The sequence below is a fragment of the Nesoenas mayeri genome, assembly GCF_963082525.1.
Source record: "Nesoenas mayeri genome assembly, chromosome: 12".
NCBI classification, from domain to species: domain Eukaryota; kingdom Metazoa; phylum Chordata; class Aves; order Columbiformes; family Columbidae; genus Nesoenas; species Nesoenas mayeri.
The window spans coordinates 15,278,664-15,292,260 of record NC_137547.1 but is presented as its reverse complement, the minus strand read 5'-3'; the positions used below and the strand labels follow the sequence as shown (position 1 = coordinate 15,292,260).

General features: G+C 51.9%; 1 protein-coding gene across 2 annotated transcripts; it reads left to right on the top strand.

Moving 5' to 3' along the window:
* Nucleotides 1-1,576: 1,576 nt before the first annotated feature.
* CFAP20 (cilia and flagella associated protein 20) lies at nucleotides 1,577-12,550 on the top strand (the record flags this gene model as incomplete). Of its 2 annotated transcripts, XM_080351855.1 has the most annotated exons (6): nucleotides 1,577-1,870; nucleotides 8,150-8,229; nucleotides 9,303-9,414; nucleotides 9,775-9,963; nucleotides 11,102-11,212; nucleotides 12,081-12,550. In XM_080351855.1, exons 1-6 carry the CDS (start codon nucleotides 1,787-1,789, stop codon nucleotides 12,084-12,086), a joined length of 582 nt encoding a protein of 193 aa, XP_080207981.1. In that variant the 5' UTR covers nucleotides 1,577-1,786. The 2 variants fall into 2 exon arrangements, with proteins under 2 accessions (XP_080207981.1, XP_080207980.1); XM_080351854.1 differs by lacking the exon at nucleotides 12,081-12,550 and having other exon boundaries at nucleotides 11,102-11,221.
* Between the last annotated feature and the right edge of the window lie 1,047 nt (nucleotides 12,551-13,597).

The window sequence follows — 13,597 nt, the reverse complement described above, 5'->3', positions numbered from 1 at the left end:
ACATGCCAACATCTTCCTAGTGATCTTCCAGGTGGATAATAACATCAGAGTGTGAGTCACATTGAAATACATCTCCCAGGGGCCTCCTTCCAGATCCCAGCCTCTACTATTAGTGTGTTAACATCTCATTAGGCTCTGTTCCTGCCCTCTCCTTTGGGCCACACATGCTTGGGGAAGGAGGCAATGGGTATTATTTTTCATTAAAAATCATTGAAAATTTGGGACAATTTGAAATCACAACATATTTCCATGTACATCACTTGCAGCAAAACATGACATTAAAATGGTAAGTGGAGAGCGTGTGAATGAGCAGGCTGTTCAGGAATGGCAGCTGGATATTTGTCCCAGTCGTAAAGGAACAAGTTATTTAATCGTGGCATATAAAGTGTACTCTAACCCACTGACTAAATATAGCTGATCACTCCTAAATAATGCCTTGCTTTTTGTGTGCTCTACTTGCTTGTGCAAGGAATTGTAAATGAAGGGGAAGGTGCTGCTGACCCAGGGGCTGCGCGTTTGGGACAGTCGGAGCATTTGCAGCCCCAGGGAGGGACAAGCACGACTGGCAGACGATGTTGTGGTTGTCAGCGGGATTTGGATGGGGCGTCAATTAGCAACAAGAGCTACACAGGGGCCTGGAGTTAAACTGCGGGACTGTAAAGCTAATGCAGGATGGTAATTTTCATGCCATTTAGTGTCTGTACATTGAAAATACATGCTACAGCTGTTACTACAGCAGGGAGAAATGTTGTACATTTCTGTTTAAAAATATAATTTCTAGCCCAAGCTGTTCCTGTCAAGCCTGTTCAGCTGTGCAAGGCCCGGTCTATACTTGAAAGCATTTTCACACCAGTAAAACTGTACATCAGCCCCCCCTTATATCATCAAGGTACTGCATCTTAGCTGTTGTCCCTGTGCCAGAGATGTCCTGGCCAAATGAATGGCCTTTCAGCAGCCGGGCAGCAGGGACAGGGCTCTGCCCACCGGGGCGCTTGTGTGCGAGGGGCTTTGTGAATCCCGATCTTAGGCTTCACCAGCTGGTACCGGCAAGGGGCAGGGCCACCATTTAGGCTTGGGCAGTGTCGGCTGGCGAAGGGCCGGGAGGGAGGGTGTGTGCAGCCACATCATGGTTGTAGAATGCAGGGGGAGAATTGGGATGTTTTAAAAACTTAGATTTAGACCGAGCCATTTCATTAGCTACAGCGGACTGGCCACTGGTGCGCGGCCTCGAATGGTCTCAGCTTCAGCAACGCGCTTTGCTGAGTGAATGAGAAAACGCAGCATAGACACGGGGCGCAGGAGGCAGAGCCGGGTGGCAGGGCCGGGTGGCAGGGCCGGGTGGCAGGGCCGTGCCCAGGGCCGCTCGACGCGGGTCTCGACCCGCCGGTCGCCCCAGGGCCGCCCGCACCCCCGCCCGCCGCACCGCTGTGACGCGGGAGGGGCTGGCCCCGCCCCCGCCTCCTCTGGCCCCGCCCCACCGCCCCTGATCCCGCCTCCCCTGGCCGCGGCCCCGCCCCTTCGTGCCCGTGCCGGCCCCGCCCCGTTGCCATGGCAGCGGTCTCTCCCACAACACTCGTCTCTCAGCGGCGGCCGGAAGTAGTTCCGACGGCAGCCAGGCGCCGCGGAAAGTAGTTCCCTGGTGACGGCGGCGCCGCGACCCGGAAGCGCGGGACCGCGGCGCGGAGGAATCCCTCGCGAGGCATCCGTGTTCTTGCGAGAAGCGGCGGCCCCGGCGGCGGGAGAGCAGCGCCCGGCCCGGCCTGGCCCGCTCCGCCGCGGCCCCGGCATGTTCAAGAACACGTTCCAGAGCGGGTTCCTCTCGGTGCTCTATAGCATCGGCAGCAAGCCGCTCCAGATCTGGGACAAGAAGGTGAGGCGGCGGCGAAGCGGGGGGAGCAGCGGGGACGGTCGCCTCAGCCTCCCAGGCCGGGCCCGGCGGGGCCAGACGCGGCTCACTGGGAAGCCGCCGCGGGGGCCCGGGCACCCGTGGGGCCGCTCTCGTCAGGCCAGGTTATCGGGACCACCCCTCGGGGTTATTTTTTTAAAGGGAATGTGTTATAAAAATACCTAGAGGGGGGCAGCCCGGTGTCAGGAGCTGCCGCACTGCAAAAGGCTGCAAAGAGTGTCAAACGGTGGAAACAGGCAGCAGGAAACAAAACGACCCTTGTCCACAGGCAGCGGCTTCCCCACGGTAGCTGGTGTACAAGAGATGGGGTCTTCTCTCTCGTATGTGACCCGTTTTTAAACAGGCTTGCTAAAGTTATTTACAGGCAGGGTATGTGGCAGATTTTGGGGTGTACAAGAAGTCATGAACACTTCATCTCTTTGTTTTTCCTTCCCATGTTTCTGGAGTGGTTCTGTGGAGGGTCCCCTGCCTTCTCCTGGGTATCTCACCTTAGGGAGCCCGTATTGGGAAGTCTGGGTGTGCTGAGACCTGCTGCTTTCTCCCCTTCACAAACCACCCATAGTTGTGTTGCTACCTAAAAGTGATTCTGCAAAATGCCCGTTACACTCGGAGAGCAGGCTCCCCTCTGAGGTGATGGTGTGAATTCAGTTACTTGTGCCTGAACCTAACCTGAATTTCTTGTGGTTTCAGCAGGAATGAAACCCTTCAAGGCCATTCAGCAGGGAGAGGAGATGTTTGACCCCAGTGGGCTCGCGTGAGCGTTTACAAGTCATGGGATGGGGGACAGGCAGCGCAGACCCATCCTATGTCCCATCTGTGCAGCTCTGTGAAGAACTGTGTTGCCTCGCATAGCATGGCTGTGTGCATGTGCCTGCGTTATGCCTTTTGCATAAATATTCCTGACCTTAAAAAAGGATTTGCAGCTTATTTGGGTGGTGTGAGGACGGAACGCATTAAAGACTCTTAGACAAAGGGATATAGCGTGCCTCCAGACTGGGTAAAGCCGTGAGCAATCTGGGCGGACCCTGCTTGGAGGTGGAGGTTGGACTGGAGACCTCCTGAGGTACCTTCCAACGTGAATTGTCCTGCTCAGGGTGATGCCGTTGCGATCGTGCAGGTCGTGGGGTGGCCAGCAGGAGCTCTGCTTGCTGGGTGGGCGTAAGCAGCAGTCCATTCAGTTGCAATAGTCACTGGATTGGCCAGGAAAGACTGTCGAAAAGATAGCACTGGTGTTCCCAAGAGCAGCATCTGGGTGTGCAGGGTGTTTTCATTGCCTGCTGTAGGGTTGCGTGTGGCCGGGCTCCTCCAGTGCAGCAGCCATGTATCCCTGGGAGCCACAGGGCTGTGTGCAGGTGCTGCTCCTCGCTCAGAGCTCTCTCTGTGCTGAGGAAGCACAGCCAGCCGAGTGAGCTGCTTGTGGGGATCACTCTGCTCACAAATGAAACCAGAGTGGGTTTTCTGACTTCTTCGCCTGTGGATATCAGCGTGGCTCACTCTTTCACCTCACTTTTCCATTTAAAAGAAGCAGGGGTGGTGAGTTTATAATAGCTTTGGCATTCCTGATCTGACACCCTTGGTGTGTTTGCAGAAGCAGGAGGTGAAGGGTGGCGCTTAGAACATCTGGCTGCCTTGGAGCTGAGAAAGAGGATTCCCTCAGGCCCTCACTCCACTGTGTGTGGGTGTTGTCTTCCCTGCTCGGCTCCTTCAGAAAATCCCACTCATGCTGCTGACTCGTGTGTTGGGCAGTGCAAAGGCTGCGTGAATGTGCAGCATGGGGCAGTGCCACTGATGGTTTGGGTGCTGATGGGTGGATGCAGGCAGGGGGCTGGATGCTGAGTTGCTGGTGAAGCCTCTCTGGCTCCGTGCAAGCACCTGCCAGGTCTGCAGCAGAGCAGCAGGCTGGCGTCTGGCTTGGGCAGAGTGTTCATGAAGTAAGCAAATGTCCAGAAATGGTGAGGGATTTTTCCAGCCATTTTATTTATTTATCAATTGGAAAACCCAGACATCCCAGGAATGTTCCAGCTCTGGAATTGCCACGGGAGAGAGTTAGAGTTGGGGTTTCCAGAAGGAGGGAAAGTAACGAAAACTTTGCAAAAAGTGATTGCTTCTCTTTTCGGGGGTGCGGGAAATGCACCTGGAGTTTTGGTGAGAATTGGAAACAAGGGATTTTATGGTCTCCCATGGCCTAGGTGAATGCCCTGATTGCTGGACTCACAGCTGTCCTAATGTGAACTCTCTTGTCTTGGCAAAAAGTACCAGCAGACAGTGATGTTTGTTTCTTTGTTTGTTTTGGGGTTTTTTGTTTGTTTTTTGTTTGTTTTAAGATCTTAGGGAATCTCAAGTTTTGGTGACATGGAGAAAATCATTTATTTTTCAGCCCTAGCAGGATGTCTACTGCTTGTGCTGATGGAGATGGTATCAAGTAAAAGCTTCTTCATTTGATATAGGTGTAGAAATGGGATACTGGAAGCCTTTCCTTGTGGTGAGCATTTGTGGCCTCCCTCTAAGTAGCAGGATACAGACCTTCCCTTCTCTCCCATCTCCCTCAGGGCCTGTGGGTAAGCTCTGGGCAGGCCTTGGCAGCAAACCCTGCCAAGCGCAAGCTATCCTGGCCACCAGCATCCTGTCCCAGGGGAGTCTGGCAGGACGGAGATGTCCAGGCCTTGGGAAGAGCATAGTGACTGTCCCACTGTCCCTGCAGGCAGAGGTTCCTCCTTCAGCATCATCCACAGAGAGCTGGTAACTGCTGGGCTGTGCTCTCCTCTCCCGCCTTCCAGTGCAGCATGTGCCTGGTTTGGACACCTGTTTGCAAAGTGTTTTCTGTTTGCCTTCCAGCACTTCCTTGTTCAGAGTCCTCTGTTTATTCCTGCAGTGTCCTGCCACCATGGTCCCCCTACTGATGCGTGGAGACATGCTGACCAGTCTCCAGGGGCTCGCTGACGCTTTTCTGCAGAGCAAATGGGAACAGTTCGATGAAACTTGTCAAACCTATCGATCTTCTTGCTAATTTCCTTCTGCTGGTGCGTCAACACGGAATATCATTAGCAATTTCAAATGCTGCTGGGAGGCCGCAAGGTCAGCAAGTGTTCAATACCCGTCTGAATGTCAAACATGTGCTCTGCCACCAGGATGCAGATGGCAGTTTCCCTGATGAATGTGGCCAGGATAAAGTTCCTGTGATCGCTGTGCCAGGGTCTTCTCTTCCAGCCCTTCTCCAGCTTGTTAGTTCTCTCACACAGCATCCTTGTCCAGTTTGTCCCAAATCTCTGCATCTCCAATACAGCACTCTGCTGTGCACCCCTCCCCAAACCCGTGTGCATGGCAGAGCCAGGTCGCTTTTGCTTTTGCCTCTTGTTTTACCCTTTCTCCCTTCCCAGGGGAGGGAGGTGGCACCAGGGCCCTGTGCCTGTTCAGGACCCACCAGTGGCTTTGAGAAGTGCTGGCCTGTCCTGCGGCTGGGCCGTACCCATGCCTACGGTAGCCTGGGTGATGGTGCTCGCCGTGTTTCAGCTTGCCGGTGCTGGCACGAGCCTGTCACCTAACGGCCAGCAACGATGCGGAAGCAAGCCTCCAGAGGTCGGCCTCGGACTGTGGCGATGGAGGGGATGGCTCCTTGCCGCCTTTCCTCTGCTCTTTGTTACATTTGACTGGTGTTGCTAGCAGCAACAACAGCCTCAAGAAATACATATATTCGGGCACAATTGTCTGTGAAGCTGCTGCTCCCTCCAAACCCTCTGAGATTTGAGGTTTTCAGCTGCAAAAAAAAAGCTTTTCCAGTTTTCTTTAGACAGCAGCTAACTTCTCAGTTATGCCAATACAGAGGATATTAGGCATTTGAAGAAATTTTATTTTCTAAGAGGGCTATTGCCCTTTTTTCCAGCTTCAAAAATCCGTCTTCTTAGACTTAAGATGTCTAGAAAACATTGGCTAAGTAGGAATGTGGAGTGTTTTGTTAGATTTCTAAAATTTTCTGTAATCTTCTGTTTCGGAGCTTCTGCAAGGTAGGGGAAAGCCCCTGAAAACTGGAAGCAGAGCAGGACCGTCCCTTGCCCTGCACAACCTGGTGGAGCCAGAGGTCACCTCTCGGTCTGCATGAGCCTGTTGGAAAGGGACCCACAAAGCTGGCAGGGGAAGAAAAGTGCTCCCTGGGCTGTTACCACCACATGTCCCTGCCAGGGGTCCCCGAGGTGGGCTCTGCACTGAGCCCAGGGCCTGAGCTAGGGTGTGTGGCCCCTGGAGGGCACCGCTTTGAGCCCCCGTTGGCGGTGAGCACTTCTGATGCCGTTCAGCCTTATCTAATCAAAACGGTGAGGCTGCTTGGACTTCTGCTCCAGCCAACGTGGGATGTCATGCTCCAAATGTCCCTGTGTCTGTCCGGGCAACGCGGGCGGCAGCCACGTGCAGACAGGCTGGCTTTTGTGCAGAAGGTCGCCTGTGTGACCAGGCCACAGTCTCCCTGCAGCCGGGCTGTGGTGCAGCTCCCAAACACTTGCACCGAGGTGGGCTGGACTGGCAGGGGGGGCTCTCCCGCAGTAGGGCCTGTGTTGTACTTATCTCCTCTCCTTTCTGCTGTCTTTCATCCTGTTTCTGGCAACGCTGAGGGAGAAAAGTTACTTCTTTTCATTGTCCCTGTAATCTGGGGAAGGAAAGCCTTCACAGGCTAAGGAAGGGGACCTGGTTGCAGATAGAAACACTGCTGAGTAATTGATTTGAAGCACATTTAGCTGTTTTCTCTGTTACTGTCTTCTCCAGAGAAGCCCAAACCTGAACCTTCTCCCCTGTGTGGAGCCATAAGCTGCCCTTGGTGAAAGCTGTCTCGTGTGGCCTGGAGGCAGCCTTTGTTGTGCACTACTGTCACCTGCTTAGGCAGGGTTAATTCCTGGTGTTAACTTCATATGCTGTATCCCTGTGGCTTCCAGGACTCAATTTCCCATGTGCCGGTCACTGCTTCGAATACAGAGAGCCACACAGGGTTTCTGCTGGGCTGGTGTTTTTTAAAACAAACAAAAACAAACACGCACCAAAACAAAAGAACCCCAGCAACAACAACAACAAAAGTAACTCATCCAGACTTCATGCAGTTGATTTCTTCTGAACAGTCCTATAAATCCATGGGAGTTGCATTTGATGCAAAGGAGAGGCACAGTTATCCTGTAAGGATCCTCTCTCTGAGCTTAGTGTTTTCTGGAACTATTTGTGCAGGCAGAGTTAGGAGCAGCCTGGCAGGGTGAGCTGCACTCTCGTGCTCAGCAGCAGCAGCTCGGTGATTCAGGCTGAGGTTTCTTTAAACCACTTAGTGCAGAGATGGGCTGGAGGGTGGGCTGCTCACAGGGCTTATCTCATTCTGCCAGCAAATGTGTGTAACATCACCCAGGTAGGTCCCTCTGAAGAGATGAACGTTGAAGATGAATTGCTAAACCTGTAAATCAGTTTGTAGCTCATGACTAGAACCATCCCATTAGAAGCTTAATGTATCCTATATATTAGCAGCGGTGATGGGTGCTGAAGAAATTAATTCATGGAGCCGGAAAGAGCATTTCAATTTGCTGATCTAGCATTGGGGAAGAGCAGAGGGCTTAATTAGCAAAAGTGCCTTTTAAATGGAGATAGATTTGATGGGAAGTGAGCTGCTTCATTGAAAAAATAAATCCTCAGACCATGAGATTCAGCGGTGTTGCTTGTGGAGAAAAATGAGTTTGTGTTGGCTCTTGGTCCTGTGCCCCACAGCAGAGCAGGCGATGGCTCTGTGCATGTGTGCGCTGTAATTATGAAGAATTGTAACCACACTCTTGTCTGGTGCTGCCCTTCCACAGAGGCAGTGAGCCACAGGGCAGCAGAGACCCCTTGGAGACTGGTGGCTGGCTGGTGCCTCCATTTTCTTGCCTCTCTGTTGCTCATGCTTGTTTTTACCCCTTATCCCACTCTAGTTTGATCTTGTTCTGACACTTTTATGTTTGTTTATTTGGGCCTCTAATATGAGGCTTGAGTCGCTTGTGTTCACTACAGTGTATTTGGGTAGACTGAAGTCTTACTCTCAGTGTCCGTGCAGCGTGCTGGGCCATAAACTCTTGCACTGGCACTCTGGAGTGATCAAAGCCTTGGAAACAGCAATGTCCAGCACAATAAGAGCCAAGTGACCATAGATGGGTCCTCCTGAGATCTTTTTCCCCCTCTCAGTGGAGCTATGGGTGTCTCTTATTTCTCTCTTAAGTAACACCCGTGCTGTCTGCCCCACTCTTCCAGGTGCGCAACGGCCACATCAAGCGAATCACCGACAATGACATTCAGTCGCTGGTGCTGGAGATTGAAGGAACTAATGTCAGGTAGGAGGAGGGATCTTCTTCTGCCCTCGTGTGCCCTGGTGGCTTGGCCCTGGAGCAGAGTCAAAGATGTCAGTGTCCGGTAGACAAATCCTTCGGACTCTACAGCAATCTCTTTGTCAGTAAATGGAAGAATATGATCTGGGGTCAGATCATTGCTACCCCTCTGTGGCACTGTACTGTACCTTTCCCTGGATGTGTTTGTAGAACTCTGTTTCTGTGGGGCTAAGGGATAAAAAATAAAGCCCCATTATTTTTCCATCACTTGGGGGAAAAAGCTGTATTTGATACCCAGTCCCCAGTCAGTGCCGCCAATTACTGAGAAAGCAGCACTCTGTCTTCTGCATCTTTTATTGTCTTAGGCCTGCTCTGCTGCTCTCCCCACGTGACAGCTCCTCTCCCAGCAGCAGGAAGATCAAAGGGAGATTTATGAGGGGAATTGCTTTTGGTGCTTCACTTAGCAACCTCGTCTCCATCGACCGGGGAGAGAGACGCCAGCTCCATGAGCGGGTTCATAGTCTCCAAGGCTTTTCCAGGGGTGATTCAGAGCAGAGCGCTCCTTATAAGGGCAGCGGAGACTCCTCTCCTGCAGACAGGCTGAGCCAACGCTTCTCTTCCTCCCAAGATATGTTGATACAGAACTTGCCAGGCGTGACGTGTACTTCTAGGGCTCATGACCTCTGTTTTCACAGCCATATAGAGCACACAGGGCCACTGCTGTGCTTTGGAGGGCTCTACCTGTTCAGTCAAGGGGAAGGAGGAAGTTGTGTTAGGAAACAGCGCTGACATAGCCTTGAAATTGGGGAGGTGAAGCTGTCCAGAAAGGTGTTTCATGCCCTGCACGAGGAAAGTGGGATTTGAAATGCATTCTTTGGGCCTTTTTATTTTCCCTGCAGACTACCTCTGAAACCTTCCCTCCTGTTACAGGAAGCCCTGGTTATTGCTGAGATCTTATGATCACAGCTGTCTTTTTCTGCCTATCCTTCAAGACCATGTTAGTCCAGGGAGAGACATGGGACTTGTCCTGTGTGCTCTCTGCCATGTGAGATCCTAAGATGTTTTTCTGTGCCTCTCAGTACCACATACATCACGTGCCCTGCTGACCCAAAGAAGACCCTAGGCATCAAACTACCTTTCCTGGTGATGATCATCAAGAACCTGAAGAAATACTTCACTTTTGAAGTGCAGGTGAGCAGCGTGCAGCGGGGACGTCCATCCAGGCACCAGTGAGGCAGGTGCCATGAGCCCACAGTATGTTCCAACTTGTCCCTGGCAGTGAGTGGTTCCTAAAACAATTTTGTTTTCTTGGCCATGTGATGTGTCAGATCTTCTGCTATGTGGGCATCAGTCAGCTCACAAGCACGTCATTGCTATTCCTGAAAATGGGTCTGTTTCCTCTATTAAGAATATTTCTCCTGTGAAATGGAGGTGTGGGAGTAGGAGAGCCCTGTCTCAGAGACTGGTAAACCCTGAGCGTAAAACAGCTGCTGTCTTGGGGAGCTGGGATCCCCTAACACCTGGGTCAGCCACTTTCCTTCCTCACCGCAGGTGCTGGATGATAAGAACGTGCGCCGCCGTTTCCGGGCGAGTAACTACCAGAGCACGACTCGGGTGAAGCCTTTCATCTGCACCATGCCCATGCGGCTGGACGATGGCTGGAACCAAATCCAGTTCAACCTGTTGGATTTCACGCGCCGTGCTTATGGGACAAACTACATCGAGACCCTGAGAGTTCAGGTGAGAAACAGGCGTGTCCTGCCCAGGCCACAGTGGTTGGCAGTTCCTGCTGGCTGGGACAGACAGCCTTGCTGGAGTTTGGGAATCTGGATTTAGCTCTGACTGGCTCCTTTGCCAGTCCTGCTCTTTTCAGAGCACTGTGGGAGCAAAGACCCAACTGAGGCAGCAGAGGTTTTGGTGCTGCCTCACTGGACTAGACTGGGATCAAGGAGCTCATTTCCATCTCATTTCTCTTGCTGGCTGTCAGTTAGGGTAAGAATTGCAGTCCACCTGCATCCTGCTGCGTGGAGGTCTGCCGGGAATTAGCCATGTGCTGCCTCACTGTCCAGATACACCCGATAGCAACTGGACAGGTGGGAGCCTGGCTGCTACAGACCCAGGGTGTTATGGTCTGTACATATCCCCAGTCAAGCTTGTTTCCTAGTGCAGGTGGAGTGACCCTACCTTCACCAAGCCACTTGGACCAGGGCTGACACAGTGTTTTTTCCTGCTGAGGATATGAAACTTGCTCCACATTCTACGGATTCATGTTTGCTGTGTCCAGTGGCATGTGTTATTTTGAGGAATACCTGTGTGCAGAGCATGCCTGTTCTGTAGTATGATGGGGCTGCTGCGGTTCCTTGTGGGGTTGTCCTGAGATGGGCAGTCAGTCAGCTGGGAAATGTCTGCCTTCTCACATACCCATGAGGGGACTGGAGCGATTCCTTTGCTGCCAGCTGATAGTGGAGGCAGTGCAAACTGGACAGTCTCATTCCTGACCTCAGGGAGGCCCTGAAGAGGGAGCATTAAACATGCAGCAAGCTGAGGCTGAGAGTATTCTGGCAAATGCTGTTACCAGTGGAGAAGCAGAGGTGGGTTCATAGCAAAGAACCCTTTAAGCAACTAAGACAGATCTCAGTTTGCAAAGATGCCAGAGCTCAAATCTTTTGAGCCACTTGTATCACCGGAGTGAGCATTTAATGCAAAGCCGAGGGCATGGGCCAACATTTCATCTGTGATGCTATGTCAGATTCAGAGGGAGGCAATGAGGTCTCTTGTCCAGCTGCTGAGCCAAGGAGTCCAGGCTGCTGCATGGCAGCAAAGCTGGATGTGGACAGAGCATATGGAAAATGGACTGACTCTTTGTTTTGACTCTCAGATCCACGCCAACTGTCGCATCCGACGGGTGTACTTCTCTGACCGCCTCTACTCAGAGGATGAGCTCCCGGCTGAGTTCAAGCTGTATCTGCCTGTCCAGAACAAGGCCAAGGTGAGCTAGCTGTGGGCAAGGAGCAGCTGGGCCAGGCTAGCATTCCTCTTCCTGCTCTTCTTCCCTCTGGTGCCTTCACAATCCAGCATTTCTTCTAGCGGCAGAGCTCTTGCCAGCTTTGGCCACCAGCCAGGGAGCACCCTCGCTGCTGCCAGGGTGAGCAGTCTGTCGGGGGTGCCTGGCTGAGCGGCTCTCCTGCCAAAACACATGGAAGTTGTTGTTCCCACCTAGGAGCAGGGTGGGCTGTGCAGCTGCTCCCCACGTCTTTCCTGCTTATGTTGAAGGACTCTGGGCAGGGCGGCAGCCTCCCAGCATCTCTCTGCAGCTTTTACCTATGACTCAGCACAGTGGCTTTGCTCTTCAGAGCTAGCTGCAGCTCCATGCTTGTCTTCCAGGCAAGATGCTATTTGTGTCCCTCTAGCCCAAATTTACTTCCCTCTGATCTCTTCCCTGTCCAGTGCATATCACAGTGCTCTGAAGTGGGAAAGCGATAGGCAAGGTTGTGGCTGCCTGACAGGAATAAATGCCAAGCTCTGCTCTTATGGTCATAGGAGTCCCTGGCATATTGGCAGCAGTCTTGAGGCTTGTGAGGAAGCACCTTCTTTGCCAGGGCCAGCCTATCCAAGTGCAGGTGCTTCTTTTAGCAGAGAAGATTCCTGGGCAGAATTTCAAGGATCTGAGAGAGGATGCTGGGTGCTGATCTTAGTGGGAGGTGGAAGGCAGTGTTATCAGTAGGTAAAACCTCTGGGGTGCTTGTCACTGTCTTCTGGGCTATAGCAGCCTCCCTGCGTGTCAGGGGAATATTTGGAGCCCATGTACAGTTGCCAAGTCTAATAACTGTCTCATTTCTTCTCCCTGCTCTCTCTAGCAATAACACCACATTGGGAAGAGTTGCGAGAGATGTTTGGGGTTAGTAGGAAAACAAAAGCAGGTACAAGAGACGGAACTGCTGAGACCAAGTTTTAGACCAGCTCACCTTTCCTAGGATAACTTTGATTCATCTGGTATCCCTCTTCTGGACAGGACACAATTAACTAAGTAACAGGTCTGGGACTATGTTTCTGGTGTGTGAATTGTACAGTGTTCCTAGCTGTTCCTAAAGTGCTGAGCCTAAACACTGCAAGTGGCCTGGTACGTGATCTTTTGTTGCACAGAGGGGTTGCTCAAATTGGCCACTGTGCCTCCAAAGAGGGGATTCAGCAGGACTTTTGGGGTTAAGTGTGCCCTCTTGAAGATATCAATTTTTTTTTCTTTGTTTTCCATCTCTTATTTTATATATGCTCTAAATACAAATGTAATACTCACTATTGGGAAGTTATTAAACATTTTACTCTCTAAGTCTGCTCTTGGCTTCTTTCTCCTTGATGGATTGTTTAACTTGCATGTGTTAGCGCTTCAGAAAGTGCCAAAGAATTTCTTTAGCAACCCAGATGTTAGAATTTGCCTCTGAATTTGACTTTGGTTGGTAGCCTTGCTGTTTAAGGGGTAGCACAGATGTGAACAACAGCAACCTGGAGACAGGAAAAATAGTATGGTTTCTGTAGAGGAGACAGGATCTGTCTCCAGCCCATGAGGTTTGTGGTACACTACCAATGACAAAAATTCATGCTGTTCGCTTTTACTACCTGGAAATGGGTTTTTCATTCCCTTACTTGAAGCCATTTTCTCAGCAGTGACAAATTGGTTTCACCTGCCTGTTAGGGCACAGCTCTGTTGGCTGTGTAGTTAAACAACTCCCTCCAGCTCTCCACCAAGCCTTTAGCAGCTACTTTTAGCAAGAGGCACACAATAGCCTTCCAGCTGCCAAATTGTCCCTTTCCCCAGGGATCAAAGGGGAGGTTTAGCAAAGCAGCATAACAGGAGCGGAAGTCTTTTCCTGTGCTGGAGCTGCCCTTCCCTGCCTCAAACCAATCTGCCTTTGTTGTGGAAAGGCTTGCAGAGGGGAGGCCACAGACCTCCCCCAGTAAGGGAGTGAGTCTGCGGGTAGCTGCTGCTTTTCCTCCCTGGGGCCAAGCCTGCTGGTGGGTGGGTGTCTAAGGCGGGTACCGAGCCTTCCCTGGTGTTGTGCTGTGCAGTGAATTGGGAAGACCTAACTTGTCCCATCGCTGCTGTGCCATCGAACAACGCTGATCTGTCCTAGGAGGAGGAAAGCGTGTTTGGGAACATCTGCCCCAGATTCTGGGTTTAATCCTGATCACTGATGCTCCACCTGGTGTAAAAGTTTGGCGTGTCTGTGTACCCTCACAGTCAGTAGCCTCCTCTGTATGGATCCCACTTTACCTCTGTCACCAGTTCTTGTGACACCGATAATGCAGCTGCATTATTTGCACCTTTAAAGCCAGTGGGCTTTGAACTGGAGGTGCTGACCCCATGCTACCACGTGGT